Source organism: Symphalangus syndactylus, chromosome 13 (genome assembly GCF_028878055.3).
Source record: "Symphalangus syndactylus isolate Jambi chromosome 13, NHGRI_mSymSyn1-v2.1_pri, whole genome shotgun sequence".
In the NCBI taxonomy this organism is placed as follows: Eukaryota; Metazoa; Chordata; class Mammalia; order Primates; family Hylobatidae; genus Symphalangus; species Symphalangus syndactylus.
Window position 1 is genome coordinate 108,654,870 of NC_072435.2, and position 17,681 is coordinate 108,672,550.

At 43.0% G+C, this 17,681-nt stretch overlaps 1 protein-coding gene across 1 annotated transcript in view; it reads left to right on the forward strand.

The window, feature by feature from the left end:
* Positions 1–349: 349 nt before the first annotated feature.
* The window catches only part of OAS2 (2'-5'-oligoadenylate synthetase 2), a 32,014-nt gene continuing 14,682 nt past the window's right edge, over positions 350–17,681 (forward strand). Inside the window, exons 1-3 of the mRNA XM_055235946.2 lie at positions 350–694; positions 6,902–7,172; positions 15,766–15,944. Coding sequence (XP_055091921.1) covers positions 518–694; positions 6,902–7,172; positions 15,766–15,944 — 627 coding nt within the window. The 5' untranslated portion in view covers positions 350–517. The remainder of the gene's footprint in view (positions 695–6,901; positions 7,173–15,765; positions 15,945–17,681) is intronic.

Here is a 17,681-nt window from a genome sequence, read left to right on the forward strand (position 1 = left end):
GATGGGGGAATTGAGGTGCAAAGAGGGCAGGTGATGTGCTCAAGGACAGATGTCTAGCAGGTATGAAGCCCTCACAATGCGGTTCTAGAGGCTGTTTGGTTAACCTCAAGTTTTGGGGAGCCCCTGAAGGGCTGGTCACCACGCTGCAGGGGACAGGGAAAGCCTCTGAGCTTGAGTCAGTTTTGATTTCCCTGCTGGGGTGCAGGAGTCAGTTTTGATTTCCCTGCTGGGGTGCAGGAGTCAGTTTTGATTTCCCTGCTGGGGTGCAGGAGTCAGTTTTGATTTCCCTGCTGGGGTGCAGGAGTCAGTAAACCTTGCTGCAAGGGGCGGGGCAGAGCCTCTGAGCTTAGGTTAGTTTTGTTTCCCTGCTCCGGATGCAGGAGTTGGTAAACTCGCTGCAGTGGGTGGAGAGAGGCCTCTAGACTTCAGTTTCAGTTTCCTGGCTCTGGGCAGCAGCCGGATTTCCTCTGCTTCCCATCCTACCATTCACTGTCTTGCCGGCAGCCAGCTGGGAGCAATGGGAAACGGGGCGTCCCAGCTGTCCTCGGTGCCCGCTCAGAAGCTGGGCTGGTTTATCCAGGAATACCTGAAGCCCTACGAAGAGTGTCAGACAATGATCGACGACATGGTGAACATCATCTGTGACGTCCTGCAGGAACCCGAACAGTTCCCCCTGGTGCAGGGAGTGGCCATAGTGAGTCCAGGGCTAAGGTCGGGGCTCTGGGAGGCAGGAGATTCCACGGCGGCAGCAAGGCCGAGCTACTGGGTGCTGGGCGCCTATTATGTGCGAGGCCCACGCTTGGGTGGGATGTGGTGTAGGAGTCTCAGGCTCTGGAGCAGGCTCTTGCTGCAGAGCTGTGTGACACTGGGCAGGCTACTTAACCTCTCTGTGCCTCAGTCTCTGAATCTGTAAAATGGGGAGAGGCATAATACTCACTTCAGAGTATCGTAAGGCTTGAGCACATCATGTTCTTAGCAAAAGACTGGCACATAGTGCTCAGTGAATTCACTGTGATTACTCACTGCGATTTTCTTCTGTCCTCTCCACAGTACAGAGGAGTAAACTTAGGGAGGCTAGAGAACTTTGTTCAAACTACCCAGGTTGCCTTGTGGTTTCTCCGCAGCAAGAAGGAGTGGCTTTTATCAGTTAGAAATATTTGGTTTTGTGGACACAAATCTCAGGACTGAGGCTGAAAATTCTGGACCTCTGGGGAGGAAGGGGTATTGGGGAGATGCCAGGACCCTAAAATTGGGGGCGTGAGGGTCCTGATGGCCCGATACTACCCTCTTACCCTCCTGCGCTGCTGATGTCCCTTCTGTGCTGCTGCCACACTTTTTGGTCTCTACCCCTTGCACACACCCGCTAGTGCCTCAATAAAGAAATCTAGATACGTTGTGTCCCCAGCCCTGGCCCAGGTCAGGAAGCTGAGGCGAGTTTGGTTAATAGCTATTGTCAGAACCGGGATTTTAAGCCTGGGTAATTGGCTTGAGGGCATGCATGTTTAACCACTACACTATCCTGCCTCTCAATATTTTTTTCCTCATGGAAGTAAAACAGAAAAAGTGCCCAGATCAAAGTGTCCAGCTTGATAGGTAGCCACAAACAATGTAACTGTGTAACCCCCACCCAGATCCAGAAACAAAACATTCTCAGCCCCCCAGAGCCCTGGCCCCCCAGTCCAGTCAGCACCTCCAAACCCAGGTAGGCAATCTCCTAACTTCTAACAGCATAGAAACGTTTTGCCTGTTTTTAAATGTTTTACAATTATAGGGTGACCAACTATCCCAGTTCGTCCAGGATTGGGGTGTTTCCTGGGATGTGGGACTTTTGGTGCGAAAACTGGGAATGTAAACCAGGATGCATGGGTGACCCCTATATAAATGGCTCTGTGTGCTTTAGTGCGTGGTTTCTCTGACCTATGATGTTTATGAAATTTATGTTCTGGGGTGCAGTTGTTTATCTTTTCATTGTTGTGTCAATTCCATTATGTGAATATACCACATTTGTCCATTCTACTGTTTTTTTTTATTTTTACATAATCGTGCATATTTATATGGGGTACATGTGATATTTGGACACACGGATACAATGTGAAATGATCAGGGTAGTTAGGATATCCATCACCTCAAACATTTATCATTTATTTGTGTTGAGAACAGTCCAGATATTCTCTTCTATTTAGAAATATATAATAAATTATTGTTAACTATAGTCACCCCATTGTGCTATCAAACACTAGAATTTATCCCTTCTATCTAACTGTATGTTTGTATCCATTAACCAACTTCTCTTCATTTCCTCCTCTACTTCCCAGCCTCTGGTAACTATGATCCTACTCTCTACCTCCATGAGATCAACTTTTTTTAACTTCCACATAAACACATGCAATAATTGTCTTTCTATGCCTGACTTATTTCATTTAACATAATGACCTCTAGTTCCATCCACATTGCTGCAAATGACAGAATTCCATTCTTTTTGTGTCTGAATAGTATTCTATTGTGTATATATATTACATTGTCTTTATCCATTCAGCTGCTGATGGATACGTTGGTTGATTCCATATCTTGGCTTTTGTGAATAGTGCTGCGATAAACATAACGGTACAGTTATCCCTTTTTTGGGTAAATACCTAGTAGTGGGATTGCTGGATCGAATGGCAGTGCCATTTTTATTTTTCGTAGAAACCTCCATACTGTTTTCAATAATGACTGTACTAATTTACATGCCCACCAACAGTGTGTGTAAGATTCCCTTTACCCCAAATCCTTGCTAGCATTTGTTATTTTTTGTCTTTGATAATAGCTATTCTAACTGGGGCGAAATGGTATCTCATTGTGGTTTTGATTTGCATTTCCCTAGTGATTAGTGATGTCAGCATTTTTTCATATACCCATTGGCCATTTTGTATGTCTTCTTTTGAGAAATGTCTATTTAGGTCCTTTGCCTGCTTTTTAATGGGATGGGTTGTTTTCTTTGCTGTTGAGTTGTTCAAGTTCCTTGTATATTCTGGATATTAAACCCTTGTTGGAAAAATAGTTTCCAAATATTTTCTCCCATTCTACAGTTTGCCTTTTCACTCTTGATTGTTCCCTTTGATGTACAGAAGCTTTTTCATTTAATATAGTCCCAATTCTCTATTTTTTGTTTTTGTTGCCTGTGCTTTTGAAGTCTTAGCCACAAAATACTTGCATAGACCAATATCATGAAGCATTACTCTTCTGCTTTTTTCTATTAATTTTATCGTTTCAGGCCTTACATTTAACTCTTTAATCCATTTTTAATTTTTTATAAGATGAGAGATGGAGACCTAGTTTCATTCTTCTGCATATGGATATCCAGTTTTCCCAACACCATTTATTGAAAAGAGTATCCTTTCCCTAATGTGTGTTCATGGTGCTTTCTCAATCAGTTGGCTGTAAATTTGTGGATTTGTTTCTGGGTTCTCTATTCTGTTTGTTTGGTCTATATGTCTGTTTTTATACCAATCCCATGCTGCTTTGGTTACTATAGCTTTGTAGTATATTTTGAAGTCATGTAGTGTGATGCCTCTAGCTTTGTTCTTTTTCCTCAGTATTTTTTTTGGCTATTTGAGATCTTTTGTGTTTCCATACAAATTTTAGGATTGTTTTTTCTATTTCTGTGAAAAAAATGTCACTGGTATTTATAAGGATTGCATTGATTCTGTAGATTGCTTTGGGTAGTATGGTTATTTTAACAATATTAATTCTTCCAATCCATGAGCATGGGATGTCTTTCCATTTGCTTGTGTCATCTTCAGTTTCTTTTATCAGTATTTTGTAGTTTTCATTGTAGAGATCTTTCACTTCCTTAGTTAAATGTATTCCTAGGTATTTTTGTTAAATACTGTAAGATTGCTTTCTTGATTTCTTTTTCAGCTAGTGCATTACTGATGTGTAGAATGTGTTGGTATTTTGGTATGTTGGTATGGTATGTTGATTTTGGTATTTTGATTTTGTATACTGCAACTTTACCAAATTTATCAGTTCTAAGAGGTTTTCTTGGTGGAGTCTTTAGGTTTTTCTGTATAGAAGATCACGTGGTCTGCAAAGAGGGGCAATTTGACTTTTTCTTTTCCTATTTGGATGCCTTTTATTTCTTTATCTTGTGTGATCGCTTTGGCTAGGACTTCCAGGATACAGGCTGAAAGCCTTTCCCAATTCAATATGATGTTAACTGTGGGTTTGTCATATATGGACTTTATTATGTTGAGGTATGTTCCTTACATGCCTAATTTGTTGAGGGTTTTTAGAATAAAGGGATGTTGAATTTTACCAAATGTTCTTCTGCATCTACCAGGATAATCATATGATTTGTCCTTCATTATGTTGATGTGATGTGCAGATGTTCAACATTTGTTGACTTGCTCATGTTGACCCATCCTTGCATCCCTGGGATAAATTCCACTTGATCATGTGTTATCTTTTTGATGTATTGTTGGATTTGGTTTGCTAGCATTTTGTTGACAGTTTTTGTATGTACGTTCATCAGGGATATTGGCCTATAGTTTCCTTTTTTGTTGTGTCTTTGGTCTGGTTTTGGTATCAGGGTAATGCTGACTTCATAGAAGGGGTTAGGAATAATTCCTTCCTCCTCAATTTTTTTGGAATAGTTTGAGAAGAATTGGTGTTAATTCTTCTTTATAAGTTTTGTAGAATTCAGCAGTAAAGCCATCTGCTCCTGGGCTACTCTTTGTTGAGGAATTTTTTTATTACTGATTCAATCTCCTCATTCATTATTGGTCTGTTCAGGTTTTCTGTTTCTTCCTGGATCAATCTTAGTAGGTTGTATGTGTTCAGGAATTTATCCATTTCCTCTAGGCTTTCCAATTTGTTCACGTGTAGTTGTTCCTGATAGTCTCTAATGATCCCTTGTATTTCTGTAGTATCAATTTTAATGTCTCCTTTTTTATCCCTGATTTTATTTGCTTGGGTCTTCTCTCTTTTTTTAGTCTATTTAGTCTAAGTAGCGGTTCATCCATTTTGTTTATCTTTTTAAGAAACCGACTTTTTATTTTGTTAATTTTTAGCCTCTATTATGTTTAGTTCTGTTCTGATTTTTATTATTTCTTTCCTTCTACTAATTTTAGGTTTGGTTTATTCTTGTAAGACATGGGAATTTTTCAGCTATTACTTCATTAAATAGATTTTCTATGCCTTTGCCCATCTCTTCTCCTAGATCTTTCCAAATTTAAATATTTGGTTGCTTTATGACTACCAATATGGCACATAGGCTTTCTTCACTCATTTTTATTTATTTTTCTCTCCTTTTGTCTGGCTGGATTATTTCAAAAGAACTGTCTTCAAGTTTAGAAATTCTTTCTTCTCCTTGAGCTAGTCTATTGTTAAAGCAGTGAGTTGTATTTTTATTTTAGTCATTGATTTCTTCAGTTTCAGGAATTCTGTTTGGTTCTTTTTAGCAATATCTATCTCTTTGTTGAGTTTCTCATTCAGAGCATAAATTATTTTCCTGATGTATTTGTATTGTTTAGCTGTGTTTTCTTGTATCTTACTGAATTTCTTTAATATCATTGTTTTGAATTTTTCTTAACCATTGCGTAGACATCATTTTCTTTGGGATCTGTACTAAATAATTATTGTGTTCCTTTGGAGGTCTTTCCCTTGCTTTTTCATGTTTCTGTGTCCTTACAATGATATCAGCACAGCTAATGTAACAGTCACTTCTCCAATTTTATTTATTGACTTTCATAGGGAAAGACATTTTCCTCTGCTGGGCATGATGGCTCATGCCTATAATCCCAGTGACTCAGGAGGCTGAGGTGGGAAGATTGCTTCTGGCAGGAATTTGAGGTTACGGTGAGATATGATTGTGCCACTATGCTCCAGCCTAGGTGACAGAGCAAGACCCTGTCTCTAAAAAAATAAATAAAAATAAAATAAAAAGATGTTTTCCTGTAGATGTGTCTGTAGTGTTGGTTGAGTGGAGCGCTTTGGCTTTGATTCTGTGTGGGCACAGTTAGTGGAGCCTCCATATGATTTCATTAGCATCAATGTTGTCTGTGAGCTCCTCAGTGGCTGACAGTGTAGTTGTTAATGGAGTCTGTGGAAAGGCTGTGCTGGGAACAGGGACATCAGGCAGGTTGGTCTTTGAGCACCAGTGGTGACAGCAGTATGCCAGGCATGCTGGTCCTCAGGCCCCCAGGCAGTGTATGTGGGTGCCAATGCTGGTGTGTCCAGGTGGGCAGGGTATCAGACTTCAAGATGACATGTTCGGGTGCCAGTGGTAGCAGCAGTGGACTGAACAGGCAGGTCCTTGGGCCACAGGCATCAGTGATGGCAAGCTGGGTAGGCTGGTCCCCAGGCCCTTGGGAGACACATGTGGTCACTAGTGGCAGGCAGAGTGGGCCCATCCTTAGGCCTCTGGATGGTGTGTGCCTGTGCTGCTGGTGGTAAACAGGATGGGTTAATCTCCTGGCCCCTGGGCAGCACATGTGGATGCTGGCGGCAGGTGGGGCGAGCCTGTCCTCAGGTTCCCTAATGGTGTGTGCAGGTGCTGGCAGCAGGTAGGACATTTGACCCCCATACCCCCAGATACGCACAGGCACCAGCAACAATGGCAGGTGGGGCAATCCTATCCTCAGGCCCTGGGACAGTAAGCACAGGTGCTGGTGGTGGCAGGTGGGGCAGTTCAATCCGTTTCTATTGCCAATGGCCATTTGAGTCACCTCCAGGTTGGGGCTAGTATGAAAAGTGTTACTATGAGCATCCCAGTCAGGTCTTTGTGGGGCAAATGGATGCCTGCCACTCAATGTTAAGACCATTTTTGACTTTTACTTGAGTTGAGAAATACCACTGCCTGCTAGAGATCCCTGTAACCCCAGAATCTAGAGTCTCATATCTGCTTCTTTGTCACTGGCAGGGTGGCTCCTATGGACGGAAAACAGTCTTAAGAGGCAACTCCGATGGTACCCTCGTCCTCTTCTTCAGTAATTTAAAACAATTCCAGGATCAGAAGAGAATCCAACGTGACATCCTCGATAAAACTGGGGATAAGCTGAAGTTATGTCTGTTCACGAAGTGGATGGAAAGCAGTTTCGAGATCCAGAAGTCCCATGATGGGTTCACTATCCAGCTGTTCACAAAAAATCAGAGAATCTCTTTCGAGGTGCTGGCCACCTTCAACGCTCTGAGTAAGCATTGCTGGGTGTCGCGGGAGAAAAGCCAAAGAAGGGGGTGCCAGACAGCCCTGTGCAACCTCTAGGCCATGGGTGGGATAGATACCACTGCTGCTTTAAAAAATGGGAGACCATGGACCCTCAGGAGAGAAGAATCCCTTCTACCCTGGACTCGCTGTCTTCTCTGGAACTAACTTCTGCCCCATCCCCCATGCCCTGATTGTCTTTGGAGAAAATGTTCTGGATTCTAGAATCTAAGGCAGAGCCTTTTAAGCCATACTGTATACATAAATCACCTGGAACCTTGTTAAAATGCAGATCCTGACTCAGGAGGTCTGAGTCAGGGCCCAGGATTTCATATTTCTAGCCAGCTCCATGATGAGCTGCTGGTCCGCAGATCACGCTTGCAGGTTTTGAGCAGAGTCAGTGTTGGTTAGAGTGAGAGGATGAGGCAGACATCTGGGAAAAGTCCAGCTGGCGCAAGCATTTGAAGTCTGCCTTCCTACCAGGTCAAAATCAAGGCAACAACCTTCCATAGATAACTATCAAAGCTTGAGGGGGTGCCTTGAACCCAACTCCTAAGTCCCTAACACCTGTCTACCTCTTGTGTCTCCTGTCTCAGCAAACATTCCGACACTCTTGCTTATTGTTAAAGTAACCTCTGCTTACCAGGCTTCTGGTTTAATAAAAGATGGCTAGAGTGACTCCATCTTAAGCAAGTAGCTAGGCACTCACAAGGAACCTACAGGCTTAATACTTGGAAATAGCCACAGTCTAAGCTGACCACCAATTATAATTGCAGAATATTTAAGGCCATACAAAACATCTCCCACTAAACCTACAAAATGTCCACATGTCCTAAAAGTTCAGCCCACTTAAAGGCAGCACTAATGAGCAGGCTTAGGTTGAAGGATTAATGGTCATCAATACCACTGTTAAGAAGAAAATTTTTGGCCAAATTGAATTTAATGGAGTTTAACTGAGCAGACAATTCACGAATCTAGAAGCCTCCCGAGCCAGAGTAGGTTCAGAGAGTCTTGAACACAGCCACGTGATGGAAGAAGATTTATGGACAGGAAAAGGAAAGTGATGTACTGAAAATGAAAGTGAGGTACAGAAACATTCAGACTGGTTATAGCTCAGCACTGGCCTTATTTGAACGAGATTTGAACAGTTGGCCACCTTTGATTGGCCGAAACTCAGTGATTGGCACAAGAGTAGGTTGCAGTCTGTTTACACATCCTTTAGTTATAGTTCATCACGTACAGAGAAATTTTAGGCCAAACTTAAAATATGTAAGGAGGCAGCTTTAGGCTAAACTTGATTTAACAGCACCAATATCCCCTACCTTTAGTGAGCACATCTGCACATTCCAATTTTAATTACAGCTCCTTAGAATTTCTTATAAACAAAGACACTAACAAAGAATGGTGCATTCCTCCTTCTCCTTTCTGAGGATGTCCTACCCTGTAACAAAGTTGTTTCTAATAAATTTGCTTCTTTCACCATACTCTGTGCTTGCCTTGAACTCTTTCCTGCATGAGCTCCAAGAACCCTCTCTTGGGATCTGAATCAGGACCCTCTTTTCCAGCAACGCTATCACTTGTAAACCAAAAGTATCTGAGACAGGTCTCAATCTATTTAGAAAGTATATTTGCCAAGGTGAAGGATGTGCCCATGACACAGCCTCAGGAAGTTCTGATGACATGTACCCAAGGTGGTCAGGGTACAGCTTGGGTGTATACTGGTATGGTTTGGCTGTGTCCCCACCAAATCTCATCTTGAATTGTAGATGGGAGGGACCCAGTGGGAGGTAATTGAATCATGGAGCAGGTATTTCCCATGCTGTTCTCATGATAATGAATAAATCTCACGAGATCTGACGGTATCATAAAGGGGAGTTCCCCTGCACAAGCTCTCTCTGGCCTTCCACCGTGTAACATGTCCCTTGCTCTTCCACCATGATTATGAGGCCTCCCCAGACATGTGGAACTGTGAGTCAATCAAACCTCTTTCCTTTATAAACTACTCAGTCTCGGGTTGTCTTTATTAACAGCATGAGAACAGACTAATACAATACATTTTAGGGAGACATGAGACATCAATCAATGCATGTAAGATGTACATTGGTTTGGTTTGGAAAGGCAGGACAACTCAAAGTGGGGACTTCCAGGTCATTGGTAGATTTAAAGATTTTCTGATTGGCAATTGACAGAAAGAGTTATCATCAATAGAAGGGAATATCTGGGTTATGATGATAAGGGATTGTGGAGACCAAAGTTTTATCATGCAGCTGAAGCCTCCAGGTAGCAGACTTCAAAGAGAATAGATTGTAAATGTTTCTTATCAGACAAGAGACTGTTCTATCACTAATTCCAAAAGAGAGGGAGGTATCATGAGGCATGTCCAGCTTCTCCTTCCCATCATGGCCTGAACTGGTTTTTCAGGTCAACTTTGGAATGCCTTTGCTGAGAGGAGGGGTCCATTCAGATGATTGGGGGGCTTAGAATTTTATTTTTGGTTTATACACCTAAGCCAGGATTGTATCTCCAACTCCCCCACCTCCTCACTCACAGCCCATCACTAAGTCCTGCCAGTTCTGCCTAACTTGCTCCTAAATCTGCATCATTTCTCTCCCTTCCCACTGCTACTTCCCTGGTCAACGTCACCACCAGGGATGGGGCAATGGCTTCCTAATTGTCTCCCTGCCTCGTGTCTCACTCCACCCTGCAGCTGGTGCTCTCTTTCCATGCACAAATATTGTGTCACACACTCTGCCTCTAATGGCTTTTCACTGCATTTAGGAAGTTGACCAAAAAGGCCAAAGTCTGTAAAATATTTTAAGAGGATTTTCTGAGCCAAATATGAGGACCATGACCTGTGACACAATCTCAGGAGTTTCTGAGAATATTTGCCCCGGGTGATTAGGTTACAGCTTGATTTGTACACATTTTAGGGGGACAGAATTTACAGGCAGAAACGTAAATCAGTACACATAAGGTATGCATTGGTTCAGCCTGGAAAGGCAAAATGTCTCAAAGCAGGGTCTTCCAGGTCATAGGTGGTTATAAAGATTTCCTGAGTAGCAGTTGGTTGAAGGAGTTCAGCTTAAGAAAAGGGGAGTTGTGGAAGACAAAGTTCTTATTATGTAGATGAAGCCTCCAGGTAGCAGGCTTCAAGGAGAATAGGTGGTAAATGTCCCTTATCAGACCTTAAAGATGTCAGATGACTAGTTAAAATCTCTCCTGCATCAGGAAAAGATCTGGAAGGGGAAGGGGATTCTCCACAGAATGTGAATTTTTCCACAGGACACAGCTTTGCAGGGCCATTCCAAAATATGTCAAAGAAATATATTTTGGGGAGGCCGGGCATGGTGGCTCACGCTTGTAATCCCAGCACTTTGGGAGGCCAAGGCGGGCGGACCATGAGGTCAGGAGATCGAGACCACAGTGAAACCCCGTCTCTACTAAAAAATACAAAAAATTAGCCGGGCGTGGTGGCGGGCGCCTGTAGTCCCAGCTACTCGGAGAGGCTGAGGCAGGAGAATGGCGTGAACCCAGGAGGCGGAGCTTGCAGTGAGCCGAGATCGCGCCACTGCACTCCAGCCTGGGCGACAGAGCGAGACTCCGTCTCAAAAAAAAAAAAAAAAAAAAAAGAAATATATTTTGGGGTAAAATACTTTTGATTTCCTTTAGGGCCTGTTATCTGTCAGGTGATGCCGGAGTTAGGTTGGAATTTGGTGTCATACTGCTACAAAGAGTCTGTTCTGTCAGTCTTGGGATCTCTGTTTTAATGTTAGTGTTTGTCAATTGTGCCTGAATTCCAAAGGGAGGAGGGTATAATGAGGTGTCTGAGCTCCTCCTTTCCATCATGAACCTGAACTAGTTTTTCAGATTTCTTTGGGGGTTCCCCTTGGCCAAGAGAGGGGTTCATTCAGTAGGTTGGGAAGGCTTAGAATTTTATTTTTAGTTTACAAGGATAAGGATAAAACTCCTCAGCAGGACAGGACTTTGATGATCTGGCAGCCCCTACTTACTTACCTCTCCAGCTGTACCACTCACCACCAACTAACTCTCTATGCTGCAGCCACTCTGGCCTTCCCTGAGCTCCTCAAACCCACATGATGCTAGCTCAACTTGAGACTTTGGCCCATACTGTTCCTTTGCCTGGAAGATACTTCCCCCAGCCTTTTATTTTTTGATAACTCCAACTCATCCTTTAAGTCCTTTGGCTCTCTACGTCTGGGTTAGATACACTTTCCACATGCTCCAGTAGCAATTTGTGCTTTCTGAATCATGAGATTTATCACTTTGCAAACCCCAAATATCTGAGACAGGTCTCAGTTAGTTTAGAAAGTTTATTTTGCCAAGGTTGAGGATGCACACCTGTAACACAGCCTCAGGAAGTCCTGATGACATTCACCCAAGGCGCTCAGAGCACAATTTGGTTTTTTACATTTTAGGGAAACCTGAGACATTAATCAACATATGTAAGATGAACAATGGTTCACTCCAGAAAGGCAAGACAACTCAAAGCAAAGTGGGACAACTCAAAGTGAGGAGAGGGCTTCCAGATCATAGGTAGATAAGAGACCAATGGTTGCATTCCTCTGAGTTTCTGATTAACCTCTTCCAAAGGAGGCAATCAAATACGCATTTATTTCAGTGAGCAGAGGGATGACTTTGAATAGAATGGGAGGCAGGTTTGTCCTAAGAAGTTCCCAGCTTGACTTTTCCCTTTAACTGAGTGATTTTGGGGCCCCAAGATTTATTTTCCTTTCACAACTTATATGGAAATAATGTATTTAGCTTTCTCCTCTCCTAGACTATAAGCTCCATGAGGACAGGTATCATGAGTATCTTGTTCTTCTATGGTCTCTAGTACAATGTTCATTATTAATAATAGTTGTTGGATGGATGGATGGATGGATCATGATGGATAAATGGATGGAAGGTAAATGGATGGAAATATGAATGTAGACGGATGGATGGATAGATATTAAATATATGTATATATTTATGGATGAGGTAGATAGATGGATAGTCTCAAGCACAAAGCATAGTCTCAAGTACAGGTGCACATATAATCACAAACTTAAACAATTCCAGGCTGGGCACAGTGGTTCATGCCTATAATCCCAGCACTTTGGGAGGCTGAGGCAAGAGGATTACTTGAGGCCAGGAGTTTAAGACCAGCCTGGGCAACATAGTGAAACCCCATCTCTACAAAAGAATTAAAAATTAGATGTGGTGGCATGCACCTGTATTCCTAGCTACTGGGGAGACTGAGGCAGGAGGATCACTTGAGCACAGGAGTTCAAGGTTGCAGTGAGCTATTATTACACCACTATACTCCAGCCTGGGCAATGGAGCAAGATCTTGTCAAGAGAAAAAAAAAAAAAAAGAAAAGAAAAGGGGAGGGGAGGGGAGGGGAGGGGAAGGGAAAATTCCCAAGCTGAAACTTGAGCCATCATTAAACAAGTGGGGAAACAGAAAAGCCCAGGTCTTCTAAGCCCATGGCCAGAGTACCTTCCATCAACTATAGTTTTAAGGAATTTCTGGGTTACCAGGAACCATGAAGAACAATTAGCCCAGGCATCACTGGTAAGGAGGAGACATACAGACATCCTGATAACTCACATTCACAGAAAGGTGGCCTGGCTTGGGGAAACATGTACCAGTTTGGGAGGTTGGCAGTTCTGAGTTCTTATCCTGGTCCTACTACTCACTTATGCCTGCCAGCTGTACAGTCGGAATAGAAACTAGATTCCAGGGCCATTAGGATGCTCAGGGTTGGGGGTGGCGGCCTGCTTCAAACAAGGGCTGGAGTCAAGGAGGGAGACAGGTGCATCATAATTCTCATAGGAAAGTCCTCTCTTTCTGTTCCAAGTGCCATGCTGGGAGACCTGGCCAGAGCGCCCTCTACTGGGTTCACCCCATCATGCAAGGATGGTGTGAGAATGAGAAATAAGCTCTTCCCCACATGTGCTACCCAGAAGCTGCCACTAGATGGTGGTAGAGCTGCACATTCCAAATTATTATAAGCTCCTTTTTCTACAAGGAAACACAGGGTCACTTTCTGAGAAAAGCAACCTACAGGGGAATTGGTAACTTGCTTTTTTTGTTGTTTTTTTTTAACTAAACATTAGCCTAACTAATCTGGCCTATTTTTACCCCAGGTCCAGGCTGGCTCTCTCCAATTCTGCATCTCTTTCCACCACTGTGTGCCACTACAACTCTCCCCCTAGGGCCTTTGACCCAAAGCAAGAAATACCTATTTACTTGACTGGCTGGTATGTCCATTATCCTCATCTGTAAATTAGTAATTGCAATTGCACTTGCCAGCTAAGAATTTTGTGAGGCTTGTATGTTTCACTGTACATAAAAGGCTTAGAGTAAACACACCATGAACGTTAGCTATTTATTATCATTATGGGGGAAGATAGAATGCTCTTTCCATCAACCTCCCCGCATGCCAAGTGCCCAGAACCATGCCTAGGGAGTCAGTAAATATCCACTGGGGTGTATGAAAGGAACAAACTAGCTGCTTTCTCCTGGTTTCTTATCTAAATGTGTTTATGGGCCAGGGTGCTGGCTCACATCTGTAATTCCAACATTTTGGAAGGCCAAGGTGGGAGGATCACTTGAGGCCAGGAGTTCAAGACCAGCCTGGGCATCATAGTAAGATTCTGTCTCCAAAAAAAAAGCCAAACATGGTGGCACATGCCTGTGGTCCCAGGTACTCAGAAGGCTGAGGCAGGAGGATCACTTGAGCCTTAAAATATATTTGAGGGTACAGTGAGCTATGATTGTGCCATTGCTGTCCAGCCTGAACGACAGAGAAGACTCTGTCTCTAAAAGTAGGAATAATGATGAAACAAAACCAGTAGTCCCATAGACCGTTTTTTGTTTGTTTTTGTTTCTGTTTGTTTGGTTGTTTTTTTTGTGGAGGGGAGGGCTGTTTTGTTTTTTAATGAACATAGAAATTGACCCTTCTGATCTTAGAGCTTGAAACTTACATTTGTTTTATCTAAGTTCCTTCCTCAGAAAAGGAACCTCAGACCTCTCAAAAAGTATCAAAGAGGCCAGGCACAGTGGCTCACGCCTGTAATCCCAGCATTTTGGGAGGCTGAGGCGGGCGGATCACGAGGTCAGGAGATCGAAACCATCCTGGCTAACATGGTGAAACCCCGTCTCTACTAAAAGTCCAAAAAAAATTAGCCAGGCGTGGTGGTGGGTGCCTGTAGTCCCAGCTACTCGGGAGGCTGAGGCAGGAGAATGGCATGAACCCGGGAGGCGGAGCTTGCAGTGAGCCGAGATCGCACCACTGCACTCCAGCCTGGGTGACACATTGAGACTCCATCTCAAAAAAAAAAAAAAAAAAAAAAAATCAAAGAACTGAAACCCACTAGTCACTGCATCCAGATGATGGGATGTCAAATCCCTTATTCCTCATGATTACCTCCTTACCCCTCCCTAATTCCCATTTTCCCACACATAGTTACATTTCTTCCCTGCTATATAGAACCCTAACTTTAATCTGTCAGGGAGAAGGATTTGAGACTGATCTCCCATCTCCTCAGCTGCAGCACCTGATTAAAGTCTTCTTCTTGGCAACACTTGTTGTTTCAGCCATTGGCTTTCTATGTGGTGAGCTGCAGGACCTAGACTGAACCCCTGGTGTTTCAGTAACAGTAATCAATCAATAAATGTGTTTATTTTATTTTTATTTTGAGACAAAGTCTCACTCTGTCACCCAGGCTGGAGTGCAGTGGTGCAATTATGGCCCAGTGCAACATCCATCTCTCAGGTTCAAGGAGTTCGTGTGCCTTAGCCTCCTGAGTAGCTGGGATTACAGGCACCTGCCACCACACCCAGCTAATTTTTGTATTTTTAGTAGAGATGGGATTTCATCATGTTGGCCAGGCTGGTCTCAAACTCCTAGCCTCAGGTGATCTGCCTGCCTCAGCCTCCCAAAGTGCTGGGATTACAGACATGAGCCACCGTGACTGGCTAAATAAATGTGTTTATAAACAGTGGAACTCAGCTAGCAAGAATGGAAACCCATTGATTAAACCAGCCCCTGTCCCCAGACCTCCAGGGCCCTGCTGCCACCTTGCCTGCCTCCTCAAAGTCCCTGTACCCTGACACTCTGAAGTAAAATATTCACTGGATGGACTCAATGACAGAATATATTGCATGTAAAATATAAACTTTCCTTTCTTCCAGATGTGTACTAATTATGCCAACACCAACAATTTTTTAAAGAACCCACTTGTTCCCTACTAATTTGGATAATTCCCTACTAATTTGGATAATTCCCTTTCTCATTTATAATTCCATCTCTTGTGCCTCCATTAAGTTCTGCTGATCTTGCCTTGGGTTAACACCATGCTGTTTTCATTATAGTCAGTTTAGACTACACTTTATTATCTAATGGGCCAAGTCACCCTTCCCTATTATGTTTTATGTAAAGGTACCAGTCCTCTGACCGATTAAGCAAGAGTCGTGTGCTATCAAACTATAACTGAGCTTCATTGTAGAGCAACCCTGGCTCTCTGAAACCAGGTTACATAAATACCAAAGTTCCAATTTCTCTTTCACATCAGGCTTCAATGATAATCCCAGCCCCTGGATCTATCGAGAGCTCAAAAGATCCTTGGATAAGACAAATGCCAGTCCTGGTGAGTTTGCAGTCTGCTTCACCGAACTCCAGCAGAAGTTTTTTGACAACCGTCCCAGAAAACTAAAGGATTTGATCCTCTTGATAAAGCACTGGCATCAACAGGTAATTGTCCAACTGTCTATGTATGGTTATCATTCATTTCCTTTTTATCGAGATAATTGACATCCAGTAAAGTGCAACAATCTTAGGTATACAGCTCAACGCATTTTTTACAATCTTACCAGCAACACCCAAATCAACATAGGGAACATTTCGTGCACCCCAGAAGATGCCTCAAGCCCATTGTCCCCCCGGTAATCCTCCCAAACAAACCCCTATTCTAACATCTATCACCACTGCAGATTAGTTTTGCTTGATTTTAAACAAACAATGTAAGTGGGATTATATGGTACATACTTCATGTCTGCCTTCTTTGGCTCAACAGGATGTCTGAGAGACTCATTCATATGGTTACAGGGTCTTGCTCTGCTGCCCAGGCTGGAGTGCAGTGGTGGGATCTTGGCTCACTGCAACCTCTGTCTCCTGGGCTCCAGCAATCCTCCCATCTCAGCCTCCCAAGTAGCTGGAACTACAGGAGTGTGCCACCACACCTGGCTAATTTTTGTATTTTTTGTAGCGACGAGGTTTCGTCATGTTGCCCAGGCTGGTCTTGAACTTCTGGGCTCAAGCTATCTGCCCACCTCAGCCTCCCAAAGTGCTGGGATTACAGACATGAGCCACGGCACCCAGCCATAGTAGCACTTTTTTTCATTGTTTTGCCATATTCCATTGTATTAATGTAACACACATTTTTCCGTTCTGCTGCTTTGGGTCATTTTCAAATTAGGGCAATTTTCAAATAGATGATTGGGTCATTTTCAAATTGGGGCAATTATGAATTAGGTTACTATGGATATTTTCCTACATGTCTTTTTGTGAATGTAAGCATTCATTTCTCTTGGGTAAATATGTAGCAGTAGAATTGCTGGGCTATCCAGTGCATGTATATGAATGTTGTGTACATATATGTGTGTAAATATATAAAATATATATGTAGTTTGTTTTTTTGTTTAACCATAGCAAATCTTGCCAAATCATTTCCAAAATCTTACCAAATTATACTCCCATCAGCAAGATGTGAGTTTCAGGCATATTATCAAACCCAGCTGGGGATCTGCCCACCCAGCACAGCAAAGCCAAACACAGACTTTGGGATTGCAGCGAGAGAGTGAGGCATTTATTGCAGGGAGCCATGCAGGGAGAATTGGGCAGCTCATGTTTAAGAGCCGAACTCCCCTATGGCTTACAGGTAACGGTTTTAAAGGTGAGGGGACAGAGGTTACAGGCAAAGCCATAAATCAACACATGGAGGCTGTACATTGGTTTGACCTAAAAAGGTGGGACGTCTCCAAGCAGGAGAGAGGAGGAGGATGGGTGGCGCAGGTCATAGGATTCAAAGACTTTCCGATTTGTGATGGGTGAAATGGGCGAAGCTTTATCTAAAAATTTCAGATCAGCAGAAAGGAACATTAGCTCTGGCTCATAGGTGTGACCTCCTCCAAGACCCTCAGGAAGAAATTTAGAATAAAGAACGAGGTCAGGGTTTAATCTTCAGTTTCCCCTTATCTGAGGTCTACCTGCCAGTGGATTTGCTTGGTGGGGGCCTGAGTTTCTGAAAATCAACTCAAGGACATACGTTAAGATGTTATCTTTAGTTTCTATAGGGAACAAAACATCTTTTGACTCTAACTTCCTTGGCTACTGTTTTAAGTGACTATTACCTTCTTTTTTTGTTATTTTTATTTTATTGGTTTTTTTTTTTTTTTCACTGCTCCTGTAGACCCTGAACTACTACATTTT